Source organism: Python bivittatus, unplaced genomic scaffold (genome assembly GCF_059951505.1).
Source record: "Python bivittatus isolate LINGU-HERP-01145 unplaced genomic scaffold, Pbiv_v1 ctg000850_np1212, whole genome shotgun sequence".
Classification (NCBI taxonomy): domain Eukaryota; kingdom Metazoa; phylum Chordata; class Lepidosauria; order Squamata; family Pythonidae; genus Python; species Python bivittatus.
In genome coordinates, this window is record NW_028277112.1 from 16,393,783 (window position 1) to 16,420,402 (window position 26,620).

Below are 26,620 nucleotides of genomic sequence, written 5' to 3' on the forward strand. Positions count from 1 at the left end.
GATTATTAGTTCTTGTTAGTTTTTATCTTTGTTTTTAAAAATTTAATGAAGTTAACATAAAAAAAAAAAAAAAGGAAGTTCCGGTCACAACTGTGGTCATAAGTCGAGGACTACCTGTATCAGAGATGGAGTTCCCTTTTTCTGTGAAGAGTCTTGTTCCCCTGAGACTAAACCATTATGTATTTTGTTATCTCTGGTAACTTTTAATGGACTTTTGCTGATCAGGACTGAATGACAAGGCTTTAATTATTTAATTATTTGTTTATAGCTAAGAGATGAGATATGGAAAGAAGAGGTGAACTGTTGCATTTTAAGAGAAGGTAATAACAATTACTAAATTGTTTATACTTCTTGTAATGAAGGGGGAAGTCATTTCTTTAGATATTTCTTTTCTTTTTCTTTATTATATTCTTATTTTTTCTCTTTTGCTTTCTATATTTTTATTTTTATTTTCTGCACTTTCCATTTTTCCTTTTTATTCCTTTTTTTTTTAGTTTGCATTAGTTTTATCTTTTTAACTATAATGTTTACTAAAATTACTATTTAAAAAAAAGAGAGTAAACCATTATGGACTACATGCCTGTAATCAGTGAGGGGAAATCAAGAGCAGATATGACTAAAATCAAAAGCAGACAAGGCAACACTTTTTTCTTTCCTCATCTATCTCTCTCCCACTTCCTCTCTATTGTTAGGGAAGGAACAAAATGTTTCTGCCATCAGGACAGACTGCTTAGAGACAGCTTTTGAAATCAAATTAAGCCCTAAAGCAACCAGTTGACCATCTCTAGCCTACAGTGGAAACTGCTCTGCAGTTGGAAAAAAGTCATTTCTACCCATAGCTTGTGATGCCAGCAACTGAACATGAGTTTTTCTGTAAGCAAGGCGTTATTTCATCCAAGAGCTGATGGTGGTATACAATAGGGTCCCTTGTTCAATTTTCTCCACAGTAACACCACTTTGGGATACATTGGGCTAAGAGATAGTTCAAAGTCACCTTGTAAGCTCCCGTAGCTGAAGATTTTATTTATATTTATTTATTTTGTTTCTACAGCCACCCATCTCAACAAGTGACTCTGGGTGGCGTACGATCATAAAAACATAAAACAATACAAATAAATACGTATACAGTGGTACCTCGGGTTACGAACTTAATCCGTTCCGTGACTCTGGTCGCAACTCGAATTGGTCGCAACCTGAGGCAAATTTTCCCATAAGGTTCAATGTAATTACTGTTAATCCATTCTGGCGTGGAGGACATGGAGGCGGCTATTGCTTGGAGGGAGAGTCCCCCTCCCTATGACCATGTGTCAGGGGTGGAAAATGGCCGCGGACTACGTGTCAGGGGCGGAAAAATGGCCACGGACCACGTGTCAGGGGCGGAAAATGGCCGCGGACCACATGTCAGGGGCACAAAAATGGCCGCGGACCACGTGTCAGGGGCGGAAAAATGGCCACGGACTGTGTCATGGGAGGGAAAATGGCCGCGGATCCGGTTCGTAACCTGAGGCGGAGTTCGCAAACCGAGGTAAATTTTTGCGGCCGGAGTTGGTCGTAACCCGAAAAGTTCATTAACAGAGGCGTTCGTAACCCGAAGTACCACTGTATATGGTTGAGATATATGTATAACTATTGCCACTGATGTTAATATAGCCAAGAAATGGCGGCTTTAACACACTTGGGGCCCCAGGCCTGGGCACATAACCATGTCTTTACGGTCTTACAAAAGGCCAACAAGGTCAGGGTGATCCTAATCTCTCAAGGGAGAATGTTCCAGAGGGCAGAGGCTATGGCAGAGAAGGCATGTCTCCAGGTCCCTGCCAGCCGACATTCCTTGGCTGACAGGACCCGCAGCATGCCCAACTTGCTAGACCGAATTGGATGGGTAGAAACAACTAGGAGAAGACGGTCCTTTAGGGAACCCGGTCCCAAGCGATGTAGGGCTCTAAAGGTGGAACCAGCACCTTGAATTGCACCTGAAAACACACTGGCAACCAATACAGCTTATGTAGCAGTGGTGTTACATGTGTCAAATATCCCACACCATTTACTACCCATGTAGCTGCCTTCTGCACCAGTTGAAGCTTCTGGAAGATCTTCAAGGGCAGCCCCATGTAGAACTGCACTGCAGTATTCCAGACAAGAGGTCATGAGTGTCTGTGAGCAAAGCAAAGATGGTCTTGAATCTCGATCTTCCCCAGTCTTAATCCAATACCCTAACCACTGATTCTACCACATTGTTATAGCAGTTCCCTTCTATTGTCTTCCAAGGTGAAAAACATGGTTTGATTTCCTCCCTTCCCTGTTATTTACACAACAACCCTGTGTGGTAGATTGAGGTAGGAGAATGAAGGTCTTTTTATAAATTTCATTGCCACGTAAACATTTGAACTCAGATCTCCAATTTCTTTTCTTAAGTGCATTATACTGTGTGTACTAATAATTGTGAATTTGCAACTATATTGTTCTTAGCACCCTAGAGCAGTGTTTGTGGAAAAGAGAGAGAGATAACATGATACAGAGTAAAGAACAGGGCTGTGCCCAGCATTTGAAAGGGTGCTTTGAACAGCATGTTGCTGTGAATGAAGGAAGGAACCTTCCTTGAAACAAACATTTCAGAAGCTTCAAGACATCTGTTTTGAAGGCTTCCCAGGTGGTCTACATGTACATGTACATGTAGAGCCACTTCTCTGCCACTCCCAATAGAAACATTGTCTCCTCTAATTATTTTGATTGACTGATTATGTGTCATAAAGTCAGTGACAATTCTTAGCAACCACATAGATAGGTTTTCTCCAGTCCCCAACCTGATTCTTTAGGCCTTCTGGCAGAACACCCTTGTTGCTGTAATTGAACCCATCCATCTTGCTTGAATATTTCATACAGCCCTAATAAACACATTTATTTCTAGAGAAAAGTTTCCCAGAAGATGCTGAAACAGACCTGGGATTATCTCCTTAACAAAGCACCTAAGCTAAAGAATTCAACCACCCCTTAATGGCCTCCAGTGCTTCTCTGATTAACAGCTGTTAAGGGTAGCAAGAAAAAATGTGGCCTATTGATACTATAGGAGACTTTCCAGGATCAAAACTGAATTTCAAAGGAAGCTTATATTATATAATAATTGATAAATATTATAATTTTATTTATTTATTTAATATTTCACATTTGTCATTGCCCATTTCCCTAGAAGTGACTCTGGGTGATTTACAGTAAGGGAGTTAATATTAATTACAATACATTAAAACAATAGGCCTACAAATAATAAATAATAAATATCTTCCAAGATTGATGGTAAAATTATTAGGCTTGGGGAATGTCTTCACAGCGCCAGCCGCCTCAGGGTTGGTTATGGCTCTTCTTGCCCCACGCGAGACGGCAGAGCCAGACCTTCAGTTATTTCCAGAAATCTGGGAGGGTGGGCCCTGCCTCACTTCTGGGGGGAGAATATTCCATGGGGGTGGCAACAGCAGAGAAGGTTCTCCTCCTGGGCCCCACCAGCTGACATTCTCTTGCTGATGGGGTCTGCAACTAGCTGTTATATTTATTTATATTTCAAATTTGTCACTGCCCATCTCACTGCAAAGCGACTCTGTTAAGTATATTAGGCTAGGTTTCCTCAACATGGTCATTCCAAATGTGATGGACTGCAATAATTTTAAGTTAGCATTTTCAGTAGTCATATTGATTAGGAATTATGGGAACTGTAGTCCATGATACATATATTTGGCATCATATCAGGAAAGGCAGATTCAGATAACCCCTTGAGGCTGCTTTTGCTTGTCTACTTGTTTGACATTTTTTACACTACCATTATTTTTGTCCTGTTAGACTTGAATTGGCAATTTTATCCCAAAACTAGTTTATCAATTTTAAATAAGCTTGCTCATCATAAAAATAAAAAGACAGCAACAAGCAAACAAAATAGGTCATTGAAGTACTATCATTTCATATTTCTGATAGCACTGTTACAATGCCTTGGATTCTAGTTCTTGACTAAGTCCTTTCAAATAGGTATTTGTTTAAGCAGTGAAAAAGTTACTTTAATATATTTTAGATGTTTAATAAATGGAAGCCAAATTGTCAGAAAAAGCTCTTTGCTGTTGCATGAGCTGTTCAGCAAGTATTATATCCCACACATTTAGGAATATCAATTTTCTAGAAGAAGGCTTTTTTTTCAGTTTTTTAATGCTACAGTAGTTTGGCTTTGTCAATCATTAACAGTAATGTAAAGCAGTTCTTTGTGCTGCACACATTTTTGTGAGTCTAGACAAACAGATACTAACCCAATTAGAAAGTCTAATTTTAGCCATTATTATAAAGTTCTTGACAGTTTACAACATATTCTGTGTCAAAACAATTGGACAGGACATGTATGAAAGTGTTAAAAATTTGTTTACAGCCTCTCTAAAATTCTTGACTGTGTTAAAAGCATGGAATCTATTGTACTGCAAGTCTTGTACAGATAGAGAAATGCAGCCTGAAAAGCATATTGAAAGTATTTAGCTTAGAGAACTAGGTAAGGAGTGGACAGGGCTTGTTTTTACCAGGAATCAGTCAGTGAATCAGTCAGTCAGTCAGTCAGTCAGTCAGTCAATCAATTAGCCTCTGAGAGCTACACTGATGTGATGTTGATGTTACTGATTTGCAAAATGAGTAGAATATTTTGGATCCTTTCTGGTAATATGGAAGATTTTGGGGATGGAGGCTAGACAAAAAAGACAATTAGAGTGCCAAGCGAAGGCTTAGCTAGTGAAGGTTTAGCTCATTTACTTTTGGTTTTATTTTCTCACACAAAAAGCCAAACGTTGTGCAACTAAAAATCCATGTTTGGCTGCTAAAATGGCATTTGAGTCACTTGCAGCCCGGACTTATGGATAAATTTGGGACAGACAGGTCTGTGTCTGCCACAGAGGGCTCAGTGCTACTTCTGGGTTAGGGCAACATATGGCACTTCCAAATATCTGTTGCAAAGAAACAGCAGCAGGGAATGCATATGACTGCATATCCCATTTGTGAATAAAGCATCCAAGAAATAAAATATTAGGCCACGACAGGCCTTGAACTGATCCAACAGAAGTATCTTAATGTTCTTATGTTAATAGAAATTGAACAGATAGTATAGGGGTCCCACATTTTTTTGGATCAGCGGGCATATTTGGAATTTGGGCACTCTTACAAAATGGTGCCTTAATAGTTACAGCTAGTTATAAACCACACATTTATTAGAAGACAAAATGATGCCATTGCTCCTCTCTACTCCTTTTAGTCATCAGGCTGTTTTGCCTTTTTTCAAGGGAGGTAGGCACATTTCGAAAGAAAGCACAGCCACCCACTTTTGTAAAAACTTTCTAAAACTGCTAATTGGACATAAATGAGTCTAGAAGTATTTTTGGAAGTAAAGATGATAGCTTCCTATCGTTATTATCATTATTATTCCTGTAATTATTATTTTAAAATAATTAAAAATAAAATCAGGGAAGGCCTAGCAATAAGCAGGCCAAGGGAAGTATCACTGGGCATAATGATACCTAGCTGAGAATCTGGGACAGGGGGATTTTGAACTGCTTGCACTCTACCTTCTTCACTGAGTTTATCAATAGGAAAAAAGCATTCAATTTTTTTTTCATATCAAGTTTGTTACTTTTAACAAGACATAATGACTTTGAGTGATTAATGCACAACTTGATATGAACTTGGGTTTTTTTTTTTAAAAAAAATGATTTCTCACTTTAAAAATGCAAATTACTGTATGTAGCTCAGTATTTAGGTTCAGATCCCTGAGAGTGTCAAGAAGACAGATGGTCCCAACAAATCTTCACAAACCCTGCTTTTAGTAAAGTTCACATATTCCATAGTTGCGGTTAAATTATTGTGAGAAATGAAAATGGAAGATTTATGCTTATACTCTCCTAGGAGTTATTGATTACCAAACAAATGGCTACTATTATAACAAACTCCACCTTATTTTATTTATCCTATGAGGCATCTTTGTAAGCAAAGCCTTCATTTTTAAACACTTTATTGATCATTTTTCTAACAAGTGAAATCACTTCCTTTAAAAAGAATAAATCACAGACAATAAATATGTGAACCCACTTTTAAATGGGCCAACTCTTTACAGCTTAGGCTGATGGTTTAACCGGGTCTTAGGCTACTTTGTATAAACAATAATAGTTCTTAATACTTAACATGAGAACATTGAATTATATTGCACATCACACAAACAAACCATGGCTAAACCATTGCTTAGCATGGAAGTGTGAATCTAATATTTTTTTTCATATTAATGCCTGGCAATATCTGGAATTGAATTAGTCTAATTAGAATAATGTATAAAATGAACAGACTGTTATAGAGGTTTTTTTTTTCTTTCTAATATTAAAATACTGTCTGATTTTTATTTTTGGAACTTAAGAAGTTGCATTCTCTTTGTCATATCAAAGAACAGAAAAGTCTGACTGGAAGGAGGCATTAAGAAAATGTCTCCCGCATTACCTAACCAATTATTTTCTTCAAACAAACAGCTCCATGTGAGGCTACAAACTCAAGGCAGATTCAAATGGCATTGAAAGGATAAGTAGGACTGCCCATAAAATTTTGTTATCCTATATTCTTCCAGAATTGCAATGGCAGATGATATATGTAGCTCAGGGTTGGAGGCTTGGGTTAGGCAACTATACATGCCAGAACTAACCAACATACCTTACTTATCCAAATTCATAGCACTGAAAATGTTACCTAGGCAGATCATGAAACATCTGCAAATACAAGCCCAAGATCAGACAACTCTTACAACCCAGAATTCCCCAAATCCATTTCAATACCAGTTGCTGAGGAAAGGTTCTTACCATTCATCTTCCATATATTTAAAAAAAAAAAACAAAAAAAACCTCTCACTTCTATGGGTGGTATGTGTCTTCCTCAATCTCAGGTCCTGTACCAGAGGCACCACACTCTTCTGGACAGAGAGCTCTGATGTTCCTGTGATCAGTTGGACCCGCTTTCCCAAATTAGGAGTCCCAGCCTTGAATGCTCCTACTACCACAGGGGCCACTTTGGCCTTTATTTACCACATCCTCTCTAATTCCTCCTTTGGGCCCTATTACTTCTCCAGCTTCTCATACTCCTTCTTCCTGATGTTGCTATCACCTGGCATCGCTACATCTATCACCACCACTGTTTTCTGGTCCTTGTCTAGTAACACAATGCCTGGTTGATTGGCCAGTACCCGCCTATCCATCTGGATCTGGAAGTCCCACAAGATCTTAGCCCTGTTATTCTCCACAACCTTCTGTGGAATCTCCAATCTGGACTTGGGAAGGTCTAGCTCATACACTGTGCAGTTGTTCCTGTACACAATGCCAGCTACTTGGTTGTAACATTGTGTATGCCTGTGTCTCACACCGCGCCACTATGTGTTGGACTGTCTCTGAAGCCCCTCTGCACAGTCTGCACCTTGGGTCCTGTCTAATGTAGTAGACCCCTGCTTCTATGGATCTGGTGCTTAGTGCCTGTTCTTGTGCTGCTATTATCAGTGCCTCAATGCTGTCTTTTAGTCCAGCCCTTTCCAGCCACTGGTAGGATATCCCAATGTCAGCCACCTCAGCTATCTGTTGATGGTACATCACATGCAGGGTTTTGTTTTGCCATGGCACTTCCTCCATTTTAACTTCCTCCTGTGTCTACTGCTATCTCAGGCATTCTCTCAGCAGGTCATCTTTGGGTGCCATTTTACTGATGTACTCCTTGATACTCTGAGTTTCAACCAGGACAGTGGCTCTGACACTCACTACATCCTGCCTGCCTTCTTTGCAGCTGGTGTACAGTCTTTGTATATTGGACTTGGGGTGGAAACCTCCGTACATTGTGAGGAGCTTCCAGGTCTTCACGTTGGCAGATTCAATGTCCTCCTTTGGCAAGCTCACTGTACCAGAAGTATATCTGATGACTGGCAGAGCATAGATGTTGATGGCATGGATCTTGTTTTTCCCATTGAGCTATCTCTTGGTGGTGACCTGTCTTATCTTGTGGTGTTACCTGGATGTTGTTGTCTTCCTTGGCTTCTCATTGTGGTTTCCATATGACTGTGGGATACCAAGGTACCTGTAGTTGGTCTGTATGTCTGCTCTGTGGCCCACTGGTAGTTCCACCCCATCAATCTTAACTACCTTCCCTCTCTTTACTACCATCCAGCTACACTTCTCCAGTCTGAATGACATCCCAATGTTCTCACTGTAGATCCATGTCTGGTGGATCAGCAAATCGAAGTCTCATTCACTCTTGGCATATAGCTTGATGTCATCCATGTAGAGGAGATGGCTGGTGGTAGTTCCGCTCCTGAATTTATACCTGTATCCAGTCCTTGTGATTATCTGGCTGAGGTATATGCTGAACAGCAGCGGGGGACAGTGGATCACCTTGGAATATGCCGCACTTGATGGCCACTTGTGTGAACTGTCTTAAGTTGACTTCCAGTGTTGCCTTCCACAGTCCCATTGTGTTCTTGAGGAAGGTCCTTAGTATCTTGTTGACTTTGTATAGCGCCAGGCATTCACATATCCATGTGTGTGGCACTGCGTCATAGGCTTTCTGGGAGTCAATCCAGGCTGTGCTCAGTTTGGCCTGTCTAGACCTCGAGTCTTGGGCGACTGCTCTAGCTATCAGCAACTGGTGTTTTGAGACTCTGGTATTGTTCCCAATGTTCTTCTGAGCTATGCTCATGTACTGGCCCATATGGTCCTGTAGCTTGGCAGCTATGATGCCTGATAGGACTTTCCATGTTGTGGGGAGGCAGATTGTTAGCTGGTAGTTGGATGGTGCTGCTCCCTTGTGGGGGTCTTTCATGATCAGCACTGTCCTTCCTTGTATTAGCCAGTCTGGGTGGGATCCTGCTGCTAGCAGCTGTTTCATCAGTGCTGCTAGGCGTTCACGCACTGCTGTTAGTTTCTTCAGCCAGTAGGTGTGGATCATGTCCGGGCCAGGTGCTGTCCTGTTCTTCGTGTTCTTGACGCGGTGTTGGATGTCTGCTACTGTGATGGTGACTGGTTCCTGTTCTGGGAGACTGCTGTGATCTGCTCTTATGTTCTGCAGCCACTTTGCACTGGTGTTATGTGTCTTCTCTTTCTCCCATATGTTCTTCCAATACTGCTCAGTTTCTTCTATTAGTGGCTCTACCATTCCTGTGTTGTTGCACTGCAGCTGGGACTATACCGTGGATGGTTCTTTGGAAAACAGGACATTTATCTTCCTGGCCTCCATTTCTTTAGTGTATCTCCTCAGCCTGGTAGCCACTGCTGAGAGACTTTGTTTAGCAGTCTCTACGGCTAGAAATGGAGTCAGACCCTTGTATTTTTTCAGTAGCTGAGCCTTATCCTTAATCTCCACACCTTTCTACAGTTACACCAGCTGACTAACTTCTCTCCAAGTTACCTTGATATGAGTCTCCAACCTCATTTCCGGGGGGGGGGGTATGTACTGCTGCTCTTCTTGATCGTGTAGTCAAGCATCTCCAGGATTACAGCAGCTGTAGCATATTCATTGGTTTGACCTTGTAGTAGGGATTGTTGTGAGAGCTCTATTTGCATCTTCCAGCATACTATTGGTATTTCTCCAATGAATATGAATATGAACAATATTTATATAATTGTACCATCATCCATGTGTCATCATTTTCCTCCCTTGGCTCAGTCCCATAGATGCCCGGTTGGGGTGGAAGCAGTTTTCTAAGTTTGTAAAGTCAATCAGAGTCACTAAATAACAGTGTTTTCATTCTTTTCTACTTGATTAAAAATGGTAGGAAAAGTATGCTGCCTGCCATGGTTTAGCAGTACCTTGACAGGAGCCTTGGGGTGCGGAAATGATTTGCAAAAACAAAGAAAAATAGCTTTGAGAATACATGCAGACCATATTTTGGGAGTTATGGTAAGAGCTCTGGACAGGTCATTCCCAAGAGCAAAGTCAGGGAAAGAGAATTACAGCCATTGTTTTAAGAATGTTAGACAATTAAAGAATATTGGGACTTTGGGGAATTATTCTGAACATCTGCCACTCCCTCTTTTTGCTTACTTCTAGGTGGAAGAAAATAGATTTAAGGACTCCTCTTCTCTACTCATCTGGATTTTTGTGGCTAAGAACACCTGGTTGTTTCACTGTATATGCCACACTTGCTGTTAACAAATAGATTAAGTCTTTGCACAGTTGTTTTTACAGGCTACAAATGTTACTTGTCCTACAATTGAACATGCACTGGTGAAAAACTGCAAACAGCTCATATGCTTTTCAACTAGATTTATCTTGAATGCTTTTTTGCTATTTCCTTTTTTTCAGGGGGAAAAAAAGGAAATCCCCATCTCTACTAATCATGTGAGAGGCTCTGTGGTTATGCAACTGAAAACAAAATATGACTCTTAACAAAACAACATCCTGGTCCTTATGTTTGTAAAGTTTATATTTATAGAGATAGAGAGAGATATAGAGATAGAGATAGAGATACACACACACACAGCCCCCCCCCCCCACACACACACAATTTATATTCAGCACCAACTTATTGAGTGTGATCCACCCGAAATTGCTGTATGTCATTCTACAGATTGGAATATGTTTGAGAATTTAGAAAGGATTAAGATTAGGTCTTCATACAAATTAACAAAAATTAAAAATGAAAAAGCATCTCATTATAATATATCAGATATAAACACAATTTCAGTTCAATTTTTCAGTGTAATATGCTTTTGAAATATTTCAGATACATTTAAGGCAAATGATTCAACAATGCAAAAATAGCATATTAAGGGAAGAAATAGCCGTACATTTAAATAATATATTTAAATAAGACTTCTCCCTACTTTGCCTTCTTTCACATTGTGGCCTGCATCCTCCTATCTTCCACCAACCTGAAACTCTTCAAGATACACTTTGTAAAAGTGATTCATATCATGAAAGCAATGTGATTCCACTTCTCTGAAACCAAGAGGTAGCATAATTCACCTCATCAAAGCAATTTTGGTGATTTCCTCCCAAGGTTTTGCCCTAGCATGCACCAAAAAATCTCCAAGCTCGGTGATTCAGAAGCATGCACTTAAACAATCCAGCCTAGAAAATCCTTATACATAAAGCAGTCTGGTGGGGGCAAGCACTGCCTTCTCCACACCGCTCACCAAAGCAGCACATCCTCCAGACTTCTTTGACCTCTGGCAATCACTGTTCAGGACATGCCCCAAGCCTCCTCCCACATGCTGGCCAAAGCTGAGCAGTCTTGGAAACGATTAGCAGCATCTTCTCTGCAGCATGTCCGAAGAAGGAGATAAGTAGTATCTCCTCTTCAGTGTTCACAGAAGCTTCTGGCAAGTGGGCCAAGGATGCTCCAGGCCAGAAATCTTCAGAGCACAGTAAGGGAATGCCTGCAGTTTATGCTTAATCTGCCCAGCCTGAAATCAATTTCACCAGCACTGCAGGAGAAGGCTTGTCACTTCTCAAAAAGACAGCTCTCAGCTTACTTCCATAGCATGAGTTCCAAAGGAGAAGGCTGAAAGGGGCTCTGAAGCAGAGCAAGGTAAAGCAACAAAAGTACTTTGCTTTCTCTTAGAAGCAAGAGATCATGTTGTTTTGTGAAGCAGCTACAAGGAGGTACTTCATTCAAATCTTAATCAAAGTGAAGTACTATCGAAGTTATACACACCCCTACTAACTGCTGCTATTGCTTGTTGATTTATTTCCATGAGATTGTTCAGGTATTCTGTAACTGTTGAATCCATGTTCTCAATCTCAGGACAAGGCATTTTTAATATTGGAGGGGAAGCTGATGCCGCTAACATTTGATGGCACACCTAAAGACTTCTCCATATCTTCAAGTTCTCTACCTGTACCAATTTTTTATGGAGATTAGGTACTATTCATTCAGTGCTCAGTATACTCAGATAAGCAGTTGATAGACAGATCCTTTATACTAGCATCCCATAACGTTACACAACTTAAATCTTTTAATATAGGACTACACAGATTGTTAATAAAGACAACTTTAGAGTCTTAAAACATCCCTTGCTTTCACATCAGAGCAGTAATTTTCAGATACCTCTAATAAACAATAGCATGTTCTGTTTCTCTGTAGTTTAGTAGAAGATAATTTTTCACCTCAAATCATCAAACAAACCATTAACTACAATCTTATTTCCAAGAGAAATCTCCCCATCTTCACAACAGTTTTGGTAACACAAATACACAACTATAGGGACATCTATGGTTTCAACTGGTGATTTCCACTTTTTTCTGTTTTTATGATGGCAATTAAGAGAAAGATTTTGGGCCATGCAGTTAGCATAACAAGAGTCATGGGCTTAATATAGTAGAAGAAGGTATATTCTCTGACTTCTGAAACATCAAGAAGTACTTTGCAAGGACAGATCAAAGGCTTATCCAGAAGATAAAAGGTTAATTTTCAACAGTGGCTACCAGATACTCCTAGGAAGTTGATATGCAGCAAATGCCAATGGTACCTGACCCTTGTTTTAAATTTAGTTACTTAAATTCAGAGTCCTAGCTAAAAATCAACCTCACACATTCATTCTTTATCAATATAATTTATGTTCATATTTCTGTTTCATGACCTCTGAAACATTAAATGTATGCAAACGTTACACACACACTAGGCCTGCTTATAGCCAAAAGTCTGAGAAGCTATTTTAGTTTAACATCTTTTAACGTTCTGTCAGTTACATTGTGACTTTTTTCCAAGAGCTTTGAGAGCTTCTGTAATTTCACAAACCCATAATGTACTGTAGTCTGAGAGAAATTGTTGCTAAGATTCTTCATCCTCTCTAGAATTTTATATCCAAACAGCTGACAAGTCTAAATAAAAAAGGTTTTCCAGTCTATCAAAGCTGCAAGCTACCTAAATATATACAGGACTGTGTACTGTATCACTTAAGATACTCACCTTATTTCCAGCACCAAGGAGGAATTGATTTTCCATCTTTCTACAGAATGCTGGAACACTGAAGAGCCACTCTTCCGGTTTATTTTATCAGAGCTATTGACCACTGATCTACTTAAACTTTGCTCGCCATCTCTGAAACACAATGTGAAAAGAATGAATGATAGTTAGCTTAGAGATAGCAAGAAGCTTCTTTTGGCATCACTTCACAAATACCAGCTGCTCCAGGTTTAAGGAAGTTTTGGAGAAAAAGTTTGTTCTTGAAGAGTGACAAGGACACCCCCCACTATAACTGTGTTGTAGGCATGGTTAAAAATGAAAAATGGTAGTTGGCTGGACTAACTAGCATATGTGGGAAGTGCAGAAAAGGTGTCCAAACAGCTGGGCTTTACTATCCCACAGGAGTTTCAGCCCTTGGATGATTTCTGATGACCGCAGATCTATTTATATTCACATGGATATAAATATGATCAGTGATTAGATCTAACTTAACACTGATCTAATATATAACATAAGCATGTATATTTGTTTTCTTTTGGAGGGGGGAAAAAAGAGAAGATGATATTCTTCTACTAGATAGTTTTGCATAAACTGTTACGTAAGAATTCAACCTTTGCCATGGTCTTTTCAAAAGGAAACCTGAAAAAAGAAACACTCTTAAAATAGTTGTTGTTATTACTATTAATTACTATTAGTAGTAGTATTTGTATCCTAATATTGCTCTTTATGAGTCAGTTTGGTGTAGTGGTTAAGGCACCAGACTAGAAACCAGGAGACCGTGAGTTCTAGTCCTGCCTTAGGCACAAAGCCAGCTGGGTGGCCTTGGGCCAGTCATTCTCTCTCAGCCCTAGGAAGAAGGCAATGGCAAATCACTTCTGAAATCTTGCCAAGAAAACTGCAGGGACTTGTCCAGGCAGTCACCAGGAGTCAAGACTGACTTGAAGGCATAAAAATATATATATATATATTATCCAAAATTCCTGCTGATCCATATAAGCCAAAGGCATAAGCCATTCTGTATTGCTGCAATTTTGTAACACTTTCTTTGAAGTAATCCCATTAAACTCAGTGGAGTTTACTTTGCATTGGTACAGGGTTGCATCAGTATATTTTGGTCTTATGGATACACAAAGAAGATATGAACTTCCAAGTACTTCTATTTCTCTATTAGGTCAGCCTTCCCCAACCGTAAGTTCTCCTGATACCTTGAACCAATAGCTACAAGACCTAGGTAGCATGGCCAATACAGGAGTGAAATCCAACACATCAGGACATTATCAGGGAAAACTGCATAACGGTATGGAATAATATGTAGTTTGTTTAGCTCTCTATGTACATAAATTGATTGGTTGGAGAAATGTGCTGAAAAATAACAGAACAGAATTAATCAAACAAAAAGTTACACATTTGGGAAAAAGGAATCAAATTCCTAGAGAGAAAAAGAGCTATCTGATTTGGCACCAGCAAGAGGACTAAAGGCCAATGAAAGACTGCATTCTGCCTCCTCCCAAAAGGAATATGATAAGAAGAAAACCCACATTTTCCCATCAACTGACCAGAGAAACAGCATTTGTAGAATGTTGTTTCATATACACCCCTAAACAAAAGAATACTCAGATCTACTTGGGACTAGAGAAACGAGACAGGTCACTCTGCCTTTAGCCATGGGCAAAAAAGCTCCACAGAGCACCTTTTAGCAAAAACCCCAAACAAAACAACAACAGCAACAAAGCCAGGCTCCAAACTGCTTATAATTCCCTGCTTATATCTCAACATGTTGCTTTATCTTTTTTAAAAAAATGTTCATCTTCTACCATTCTCCTTCCTTAATATGGACTGTGCGCTTAATGGCAGGCTCCCCCTTTGTTATCTTAATTTACATAAACTTGCTTAGGAATTTTTTTTCCTAAAAAGTGGGCTAAAATATAATTAATTAGCTAAAGAGAAAACTGCCTGATTAAGTACAACTGAGCGAAGTCCCAAAAGTACCCACACCAGTTATTTATTTATTAGTAAGTACTTGTTTTTATTTTACACACTGGCTTCTCAAATGTACTGAAACTGTCCTTAAAACCGCAGTTTTCTTCTATTAACTGACTGAATCTTAGGCCACCATCATTTACTTGCTTGGTTTCAGCTGATAATGCATTATAACTACAATCTGAAGTGTCAGCAGAATTTCCATCAAAAGCAGAAACTCTCTGACTACTTTGATTTGTGGTATAGCTAGTTTCCATAACTCCAGTAAGAACATAAGTGCAGCCTGATTGGATCAGATCAAAGACCTTTATTAATTCCATATCATTATTCACCATAGCAGACATCAAGATGTTAGAGAAATTCCTAAAATACACCATATGGAAAATAACCCTCATCCTTTGATATTCCAAATCAAGTGATATTTAGAGGCATGCTACTTTTAATATAATGTATAGTTATCATGACCTGTACCCATTAAAAGACTTCCCCAGCATGAATTTACTTAAATCCTCTTTTAAATCCTCTACATTGATAGGCCTATTGGTTTTTACTAGTTTCAGTCTGACAATGAGAATTAAAACCAGACTTCTTATCACTGTTATTCGTCTCAGTTTTTCAGAAACTTTTCGAGTCAGCTTAGGCCTGTCCTACAGCATTCACAGTAAAGACATATGCAAAGAATTAATTCTAACATACCCCTTCTCTTTTTCTAAACAAGTGGTCAGAATCCAAACCGGAACAGAAACATGAAATTGGCTTCCCACAATGGGTCATGTTCCATATACTTTGAGTAAATTTCTTGTTCCAACATGACCATGTTAGTAAAAATCCCTATTACTAAATCAGCACTATTATTACTCACTAGCATGTGGCATCCATCTTAGGCTAGAGCAGGGGTTCTCAAAGTACAGCCCGTGGGCTGGATACAGCTCGCCAGGGTCATTTATCCAGCCCGCCCGCCTGACTGGCCACCGCTGCTGTCTGTCAAAAGTGGAAGTGTTGGGCTGTGTTGGAAGCTCCAGGGGATGCACGAGGAGGGAGATTGCAGAGCCGGACTATTCTACATGACAGGTATGCCGGGTCCGGCGGCTCTCCTCCTCTCCTCATACTCTGTGGGAGGGATCCTCTGTGCAGGGTGATCAGTGGGGTCCAGGGCGCCCCATTACTTTCTCCATTTGGTCTGTGTGAATTCGTTCATGTTTTTTTCAAACCATAGTCCAGCCCCCCAACATTCTGAGGGACCATGAACTGGCCCCGTTTAAGAAGTTTGAGGACCCCTGGGCTAGAAAGTAGAGCTCAGCAACCAAATACTGCAGGGGAAAGGTATGTCCAGTATGCAACATGACATGACCCATAAGGCAGGCTTACTGGAAATGTTATTCTCTTACCAACCTGGCTCACACTGAGCATCACAGAAACACCTTATTCTCCATTGTCTTGATTAATTACTGGAAGAAAGAGGCAGCATGGATCATGTTGCTTTCTAACTGAAGCTACTCAAGCTCTAAGTACCCTTAAGTTCACTGTTAACTTTATTAACAATTAAGTAATTAGGTAGGTGTTACTATATGCAGAAGGGTTTTCATCCAAAAGGATCTTGTATGGAAGTAGACTATGAGTAAATTCTAGCTGTAAAGTTAAAAAAAAATCCTAGAAGAAGGAAATATCTAATGCTTCCATGCTGTTGCCAAGCGGTCAATGATGTCTCAATATGAACTCAGAAGAAGAGACGTGACTTTGGTTTTTTTATCCATCCCAGGAGCACAATTTTTTTATAATTCTTCTGCTTTTATGCTGGTTTTATGCTAGTTGTGAGTCACCCAGAGTCTATGACTGGAGTTCTTGTGAGATAAATACATTATCTCTGATGCCTGAGAAAGTCTGGTTAGTTCCTGGAACATAAGAATCAGTTTTATACAAGGTCAGATCATTTGTCCACATTGCCTTGTATCATGCTGAGTAGCAGCCCTCCAACAGCTTCAGCTAGGGATCTTTCTCACACCCTACAACATGATATTCCTTAAATGGGAGGACGGCCAGGAACTGAATCTGAAGTCTTTGGCATGAAAGCTATAAGCACTACCATCAAATAAATGTTTTTCCCCCCATAAACATCACAACAATAAAACACTTTTGTTTCTATATAAAACATATCAACAAAGCAATGCATCAAAAAGGCAATTCTGATGCAAGGGGTACCAAAACCTCCAACAAATTTTACAATAAAGCCTTCTTTAAACAAAAAAAAAAAAAAAAAAGCAGCTTTAAAACTTATTGCACAGGACAGAACTATTGAAACATCCATAGTAAACAAGAAGCACTGCAGCACAAATTAAACCAAAGGCCCAGTTGAACAGATATGTTTTCAGCTTGATCTAAAGCATAATGAAAGAGGAAGGGAATTTCACAGTCAAGAAACCTACGGCTGAGAACCAGCTCTTTCGGGCTGCCTTTCAATGAATCCCGCTGCAAGCACAGCACCCCCCAAGAGGGCACTTCTGCTAAATCTTTCTATTCCAGGGACATATATAAAGGAGGAAGCATACAGGGCCTAAGCCATATAGTCCTTTATATGTTACCATAAGTAGTTTAATCTTAGCTTGAGAACACACTGGCACCATCAGACGTAACACTGCTACGGCACACTTCACCAAAAGATTGCGGGGATCTTAAAAAGGAGGAGGATTTCTGTCTGCTGCACAAGCAATCTCATCCCATGCAGTGATATCCATAAAGGCTACAGTTGTGCCTAGGAGAACTCACAGGATCAATGGTCATATATCTGCTGGATGTGCATCTCATACAATATGTATGATTGATTTATAGCTCAAAGTTCAACCTAAAGAAAAACCAAGCAAATTTTACTTCAAACTTCACACATAGTAATTTTGAGATGGGGCAAGGAATACATATGCATATGCATATACACATACGTATACAGGTAGTCCTCAAATTATGACCATTCGTTCAGCGACCGTTCAAAGTTACAATAATGCTGAAAAAATTGACTTATGACTGGTCCCCAAAGTCATGGCTGTTGCAGTTCCTCTGGTCACATAATTGTGATCTAGGCACTTGGCAACCGGTTCGCACTTATGACTGATTGTCAAGCACCCCGTGATCACATGATCACCATTTGCAACCTTCCCCGCCAGCTTCCCACAAGCAAGGTCAATCGGCAGGGGAGGTCGCAAATCACTTGGGTAAGTCTCCCCCACCCATCGCACACATGCACTTCCCCCTTCGCTCATTCTCACATACCATGCCCTTCTTCCCACCTTTCTTGCTCACATGCACCAGTGCCCTCCTTCCCCCTTGCTTGCTTGCACACGTTGCATCCCCTTCACACTGCACTGAGGCTCTGGGGCTTTGCAGGAGGAAGGCTTTGCAGGAGGAAGGAGAAAGTCTCACAAACTGCCGGCAGCTTCCAACGTGAGCTGCAGAGCGGTGCTGGAAGTGCCCTTGGAGAGTCCTTGCATGCCCCAGTGCCCTCTTTCCTCTTTTGCTCACTCACACACACTGTTTCCTCCTTCCCTCATTTGCATGCACCAGTGCCCTCCTTCCCTCCTTCACTTCTTCGCATGCACCACAATCAGAGGACATGGTGCATGCATGTGAGCAAGTGAAGGGGGACGAAGGGCACTGATGGCTGTGAGCAAAGGAAGGAGGGAGCAGTGCATGCAAATGAGTGGAGGAGGGCACAGTGCAAGTGAGCGAAGGAGGGCTCTGGTGTCTGCAAGAAAGTAAAGGGGGAAGGAGGGCACTGGGGCATGTGAGCGAGCAAAGGGCATGGTGCATGCGTGCAAGTGAGCAAAAGGGGAAGGAGGGCTCTGGTGTGTGCAAGCAAGCAAAGGGGGAAGGAGGGCCATGAGGCCCCTGAGCCACAGAGTGCCAAGCAGCCTCAAAGCCACATGGAGAATTCTGGGGCTGCTTGCCATCCCACAAGGCAGGGTGTAGGGTGGCCAGAAAGAACAGAGATGGGGGGGAGATAGGTGGGTGGGGGAAGTTGAAGGCAGTCCCTTACCTTACTGAGGCTCAAGGCTGGGATTGGGGCGGGTCCTTGGCTAATGACTGGTGGAATTTGCTTAACGAGAGCATTGGGGAGTGCCGGGATTACCACTGCTAAGCAATGTGGTCATGTGACACCTCACTTTATGACCGCATCACTTAGCGATGGAAATTCCAGTGCCAATTGTGGTCATAAGTCAAGGACTACCTCTACTCTTTTCAAATTTAATGCCATAAAGAATAACAATAAAATCTCAGGTGAACAATATTCACATAAATCTCAGAGGAAAGATTCACGCCGAAATTAATTACATAGCAGTACGCTGCCTTCCAAGTCAGTGTCATATGAATCAGTCCCCCTCAAATAATAAACACACACAGTGTCATGATTTCAGGGTGGTGGTGCTCCCTGCATTTTTCTGAAGCAGCATCATAGCACACTTAAAAATGAAATGATCAAAATGCATTATCGCATGCACAAAAATCGCACTATGAATTTTCATTCGTACCGAGCTAACTGTAGTCCATTAGGAGTTTCCAAGAAGTGGCATGAGTGTTTCACAGTGTATGCTGTGATGTACATACATTGTAGCATGATTTGGTGGTGTAGTGCAGCATGGGGAGACTAGTATCAGTGAAAGCCAGGTTCAAGTCCACTCTCAGTGATCAAAGTCCACTGAGTGACTCTGCACCAGTCATTCTTTCTCAAGCTAATCTACTGCAATAGGTTATTATGGGAGAAACTGGAGGAGGAATCACTGTGTATGCTGCCTTGAATTCCTGAGGAAAGGAGGAATACAAATCAGACAAATAAATAACAGATCTGAGCAGTCAAAATTTATTTAGAACTTATAGTTAATAAAAATTATTGTGATAATAATAATAGATGGCATGGTCTATTTAAATGAAGCTTAAGTAATCTGGGGGTGTTACAAGTCCCAGCTGTTCTGGTTCATGCTATTTCTCCAACTTCAAGCTAATATTCTTGGTCTGTTGGATATCTGGTTTATTTTATCCTCAGTTGTCATTTTTTAGCATTCTATTTTATTCTTTTGTAACAATTTTTAAGAAAAATACACATTTTTACATATCTACATACTAAAACTTTCATTGTGCTTATCTGTTTGCACCTTCAAGTTAGCCCAAATGGTGCATAATTCCACAACAATTTTTGAATCAAGGTACCTAAAATCCACTAACTTAAAGAATGTGTAAAATATCCAGCACCCATTACTCCTGCAGAATTGAAATCTCCATGATGTTCAGACCAGTTTTATTCACAAAATTGTGGCCATCACAGCATTCCCATAGTCATGTGATCATGATTTCCAATGCTCCTTGACAGCTTCCCACAAGTAAAGTCAATGGGGAAACCAGCAGGAAGTCAGAAGTCACTCCCACTCCCACTGCTTTTTTGCTCGCCCGTGGTCATTCTGCTTATCTGTTTAGGTAAGTAAATATTGACTTATTATTGAAGTTAGTTTGCCTCTGCAATTATTTTTATATTTATCGTATATACTCTTCTCAGATGATCATGGGACCATCCAGCATTGGGTTAAAAAAAATATGGTCAGACTAAAATTTAATGTTCATTCTGGTCACATCAGACTCCACTACTTTTCTGTCAAAGGATGACCGAACAGGTCACAGGGTTGTCCAGTTGTAACTAAAGTTCAAGTACCATTATTTTTCCACTTCTCACGTGCAGCTTATTAGCCAAGCTTTATAGCTACTTATGTCCTCCAAATCAGAATCAGCCATTTTGGCAGCTGTTTGGGTTTTGGACATGGTTAGCCACAAAGCTGTGCACAATGGAGGGTGTGAGGGTAAGGCACCAGTATTGTATACCTCATCAACTAAACTTTTTTGGGCTTAGTATGTTGTGCAGAAAACGCAGTTTGAGAAAACCATGTCATTTTCTCCTCATCAGGATAAGCAGTTTTTAAAATCTTGCAAAGTAAATGAGAATTTGGAGTGCTTAATTTGAATATGATTCTGCCTCTGGTCCTTAACTAAACATTTTTATGATTCCAATGTTGTTTCTATGCTGAATCTCTGTTGCTTTATGTTCTGTTTATCTTCTTACCTGCTTCTGTCAGCAAATCCTTAGTTAAAAGAGGCCACTTTTTCCCATAGAAACTGTGACTCAATCTATTATGAAAGGGAACTTATAAACAATAAAAAAGTCATCTGAAGAGTAACATGCTTCTAATCAAAAGTCTTCACAAACTAGCAAAACATTATTTCTTGTGGTAATAAGTAGAAGTCATACCAGCTGAAAACACGGTTCCAGATAGCTTCAAATCTTCCATTTTTATAGTTCAATTCTATGGACGTTTATTCAAACATAAATGTCAGCACATCATATTTCCACTGAATTGTCCTAGCATCTCTTTGCCCCAGAACTTCATTCACAGGTTCAATAAATAAATAACATTCTGGATTTGTATCTCATGATATGTGTTTGTTATAGTCTTAATCATTGGAGCTGCTGTGATAGAGAAAAATAGAGGGAGGGACAGTGTGAGTGTTTTGATTTATAGTCAAAAGATCAGCCTTTGCCTGAAACAACATTTTTTTATGCTATACACAATTTTATATGGGGAGGGCACTATTGCCACTAGAGTGGCACTAGTGGCCACTCATTTGGCCACTGAATACTATCAGACAAATGCTAGTTTGCCCCGAATACAATCCTACTTTTACTTTAAAAAATTATATCAATATTCTAAGCTTTTAACTGGCATTACAGTTTGGAAAGCATCATAATCCAACCATGTTGTAGTGGCTTCCTAAAGCTAACTGCAAGGAATACTTGTTTCTTCTTTTTTTTAATCTTCGGAAAGGAAATTAAAAACTGAGCATTTCAGCCTCCTTCCTAACTAACAGGATAGAATGGATATATTTTTTGTTCTAAAGCAAGCAATATTTTTAAAACGCTTTGCGCTTCACCACAAACTAAGTTAGCTTGTACATAAAGCAAGGTTTGCTTTTACTGAATGCCAGGAAAACATAAAGAGTTAATTTCTAATACTCTCACAATGAATTACCGCTGAGGGAATCTCAAAACTCAGCAGTGACTTGGGCCATATTACAGCCCTACAAGAGCCAAGATCAGTGATGGCTAAGAGATATGCTAGCAGTTGGGATACATTTATTTCATTTTTGAAATGTGGAAGCCAAGAAGTTTCCAAATAAATAAAATATAAAATAAGTGAAATGGAGGGGGAGAGATGGCTCCAGTTTAGCTGTGACTGAAGGCACATGTGTATCAACAAAGATGAGGCCAAAATTGGCAGTAATTCTACTGGATGTTTCAATCATGTTTTAAACAACTTTGTGCTACAACAGATTAACCAACCCACTCAGAAAGTAATAGAATACCAATCAACTCCCAAGTCTACATGTAGCTACCTAACTGTGAAAGTAGATGACTTATTAACCCTTCTCCACAAACACACATTCAAAGGATGAGGCAAAATATATTTTCTCTTACCTCTCTGCTGGTAAGAGAGTGTTCAGGAGACCATGAATGAATGGATGGATGGATGGATGGATGGATGAATATATATATATGGAGGAGGAAGGAGGAGGAAGAGGAGGGGAAGGAAGGAAGGAAAGATGGCTGATGGAGAAAGAAACGTTTTAGGAACAAATTACAGTACTGAAATCAAGAGACAAGTTAGCCATGACTTATTTAAACCCCATGCCTCCTTTCCTCTGATCACTACCCTTCTTGGCCTTTTGGCTTAAGCTTCAGGGGAACTTTAATACCTGGATTATAGAAAGAGGCATATAGCTACATTAATCCCTGACCAGAGCTTTCCAGAGTACTTGCCAGTTTAAAGTAGGGTCCTTCTAAACCAGGGATCCCCAAACTATTCAGCTCATCGACCCCTTCATGAAGTTTTAGATGGTTCATTGAACCCCAAACATTTATTACATGAGAATAATGCAATAAATACTACTTTAACTAATGATACTACAAATAATAACAGCAATAATGTGTCCCATTAAGGATAATGACCACTTTGGGGAACCTTGTGCTAAAGACAGGCATAGGGTTCTTTCAAAAGAGTTGCACTGACTGAAAATTGATTTAAACCAGAAAGACAGAGGAGTTCTAGCAGATACAGGCTGCTATTTCTTTACAGGTCTTCCACTGTTTCTGCTAAAAAGGGGTTTCACACAACTGTATTTTTTCCTACTTCTGTAATTTCTGAGGGCCCACGTGAAAGCACTAAAACTGTCACCTTAACCCATCAATCCCCCAGGATGAGTATCATGCAGTTGCAATTCCTGTGGCTGTCCATTACCAGTGTATGTGTGTGTGTGTGGGGGGGGGATTTTGCCCACCCCATTCTGACTTTGATGAATTACGCCCACTGGCTCTTCTCAGATGCCGCTGGCCATGTCAGAACTGGTCTCCTTGGCCACTCACTGCTAGCACTGCCATTTCTTTGCACCACAGAGTTTGCTTGTCATCAGCAGTTCCCTCCCCTCTTCTTCACCCTGCATCACCCCACAACACCTGCCACCTGTTAGCACACTTGATAGGTGGCCAAGCATCTGTCTAAACTTGTGCCCTCCCACCTTAAGGAGAGGGATTTGTGGTTGTTTTTAGCCCTGGCAGGGGATGCTTACTGGGGAGAAGAAGGGAACCCAGGGGGATCCATCAATCCCTTTCCCTAATTTAGCCCAATAAATAAGGAAAACACGGTTATTGGGCTCTTTCCTGCAGCAAAACAGATACTGGCAATGGGAGCAGCACAATTAAGGCTGGCAGACTTTCCTACAAGCATAAGGGCCGGTGGACACACGCTAACCCGGATAGATGCGTTGCACTTCACTTTCCAGAGGGTTATCCTGGAAGGCGGAGGTGCCGAGCTGTAAGAGTTGCAGCCACTGTTTGGCAGAAGAGAGAAAGCTAATGATCGTGGCTGACGGCTAACAAAGAAGCTAATCTTTTGTCTCAGCGGCACTTCGGAAACCTTACCACCGAAGCCCAACGACAGGCGCAGCACTTTTCCTGTTTGTGCAAGCCGCGCAGAAGCCTGCAAGGATTTGCAGACCACGCTCACGAAAGAGGAAACGCGACCGCGACGCCTCTCTTATTTGCTCGGAAAGCGAAACACAAAGCAACGAAGCAGGCTGATGTGGCCACGCTGCCCCTCCCTCCGGTTCGGATGCATTTGGGCGGCCGTACCCCGCGAGGCGAGGAAGCCGAAGAGGGGGGAAAAAGGGCCATCGCCAGGCTAAAGGAGTGGGGTGCCTCTCACGCCATGCTCCCACTTTTCCTGGTCAGAACTGCAGCTGGGAGATTGCGATCCGGAGCCTCATCGAGGGAAGCAAACGCGTCCTGGGGATGGGACTGTATAAGGGTGACAAGGAAGGAGACAAGCCAGCCCTAGCTACCACGCGTCCCCAAGTCTCCCGCCTTTCTCTTCGAAACGCTGCACTACTTTTCACCCTCCTCAGCCACACACGGGTTTCTCGAGGGGCGAAGAGGCACGCATGAAAGGTGCAGGTGCGGGTGTAGGGACCAGGAATCAGGACGGAGGCAGGCTAGGGAAGAACGCGCGCGCGCACACCCCAGCGCAGGCAGCCTCTCTTCTCTTTGACGGCCGAGGAGGAGCGGGGGGGGGGGCAAGGCTACAGTTACCCTACCTAAACGATTTCGCCGTTCTCCTGGTGTACGTGAATCACGCTGGATTTCCCAGGCATCTCGGGCTCCCCACCCCCTCGGGCACGCCTTCCCACCCGACAACAGACATGCCTACACCGAACAAGCCTGCTTAAGCATTAAGTTAGTGCTATGCCCGCCAATGTCAGCGAAAAGAATGCAGCAGCAACAGCAACCAGCTTCCTCCTTGAATCCTCCAAATTATAACTCGACACGGCTGATCTCGCTGCTTTCTCTAGTCCGGAAGCGTGAAATGAAATGAAATGCAACCCTGTATAGTGAAATGGGGGCGGGGGTCTTTTCTTTTTTTAAGCGCGCGCACCGAACTGCAGTCTCGCCACAGCTACATTGCCCTAGACAAGCTGAAGTTTTGTTTTGCTTTTGAAGTGTCAACGCTCGACAGAGGAGACGCGTGACGATATGAATAATTTGTCACCACCTCAAATGAAAAATAGCAGCACGAGGCTTCGGGGGGTTTGTTGCAAGGAAAGAGCCACAAGAAAGAAACAGAGGGAGAAAATACCTCTCTAAAGAGACGGCACGCGTCCCTAACACTCCTAGAAAACTTAGCCTTCTGGAGATCGCGTGAGACTCCGAGGGTAAGCATAATTCCATCAGCAGGAGGGCTTGAGAGCGATCGGACTTGCTTCGGAGTTAATCCTGTTTGAAGGATCTAGAGATGGGGGTGGCATCCAGTAGAAGCAGAAAGGAAGGAATATCGGGGTTCGGAATAAAGCCATCATACATGAACACTAACTTGGGAGTAATTCCCACTGAATCACGTCTAGGACCAGGCCGATCCTATTCCGCAACCATTCTTGATAAAGCGCAGCTGAACTTCTGGAAGGAAGAAATGCCACTCCCCCGACCAGCACAATAACAGACCAGAGCCGGCGTGAGAACCGCTTCCTGCATCTCAAGCTGCTCTCGCTACTTGGGAACCTGTCGCCGCTTTAAAATCCCCAACGTGCCCCTGCTTTATTCCTCTCAGTAACTGCCCAGCCGCCAAAGGACTCATCTGGGCAATCACATTTTTCCTTTCAACTTCTTTCCCAATAGCCCACCGTCATTTTCGCCTTGCGGTCACAAATCTCCTGAAGCCGGCCGCAACGCTTAGTTACGTGAGGGTGAAATCGCAGACTGCAGATCAAAATGAAGTGGGCGGGGGAGGGGAGAGAGACCTTCACAACATCCTCAAAAAGATACACATCTACTCAACACAAGTTGGCGAGGTGGGACGAGGGGAGCAAACACCACCGGCCCTTGCACCTTAACACCCCGTGTGCGCATCCCGGCTCTCTTCCCTTTTGTCAAATACGTGTGAAAGCAACGCTTTGCATTTACCCGCTGGGTTGCGCCTCCGGGTGCCCCTCCGTTCGTGCAATCTCTTTTGTCTTGTAAAAGATCAGGAGGATACTTATCGTGCAGATAGTCCACCTCTTCCTGATGGAACGCATGTCTTCTGAAAATCGGAATTCCTTCTATTTCCTTTGTTTGGCAGGGTGGAAGAGAAAGGGGAGCAAAGGAGATAAAACAAAGCAGCGTTCAGCCAAAGGTTTTTTAAAAATCAAAACAAAAAAGAAAAACTGGATTGATGCTGTGGGGGGAGAGGCTGCCGCTGCTATTCCCCCGTGGGCGAAGTCCTCCTGCCCGAAGTCCACGCGCTCCCGAGATCGCTCAGCAACTGCTTCTCCAAGCTCCTCTCACGCTGCCTTCCCGTTTAGGTAACAGCAGAGGCGGCAGCCGCCAGTCTCCGGGGCCTCATGTAGCCCCGCCCTTTCCCTGGCGGGGAAATGATGAGCAAACCCCGGCCAATAGGTGGCCAGAGGAGGCGGAGACAGCTGCTTCCCTAACTTCAAAATGCGTCTCTCGGAGAAGACAGGCTCGGGGTGCCGTTCGGTGCTGGGCGGGGAAGGAGGCGCGAAGGAAGGCGACGGTGGCGGCCGCTTATCTCCTTAGGCTGCGAGTATCTCAGTGTTGATCGTGCGCAGTTAGGCAGATGTAAGTCCCCAGGAGTT

General features: G+C 41.8%; 1 protein-coding gene across 1 annotated transcript in view; it reads right to left on the bottom strand.

The window, feature by feature from the left end:
• Window positions 1-26,315, bottom strand: part of ST8SIA4 (ST8 alpha-N-acetyl-neuraminide alpha-2,8-sialyltransferase 4) — a 109,739-nt gene extending 83,424 nt beyond the window's left edge. Inside the window, exons 1-2 of the mRNA XM_007429134.4 lie at window positions 25,947-26,315; window positions 12,935-13,066 (exon numbers count right to left, since the gene is read on the bottom strand). Of these exons, the coding sequence (XP_007429196.1) occupies window positions 12,935-13,066; window positions 25,947-26,059 (245 nt within the window). The 5' untranslated portion in view covers window positions 26,060-26,315. The remainder of the gene's footprint in view (window positions 1-12,934; window positions 13,067-25,946) is intronic.
• Window positions 26,316-26,620: the final 305 nt, after the last annotated feature.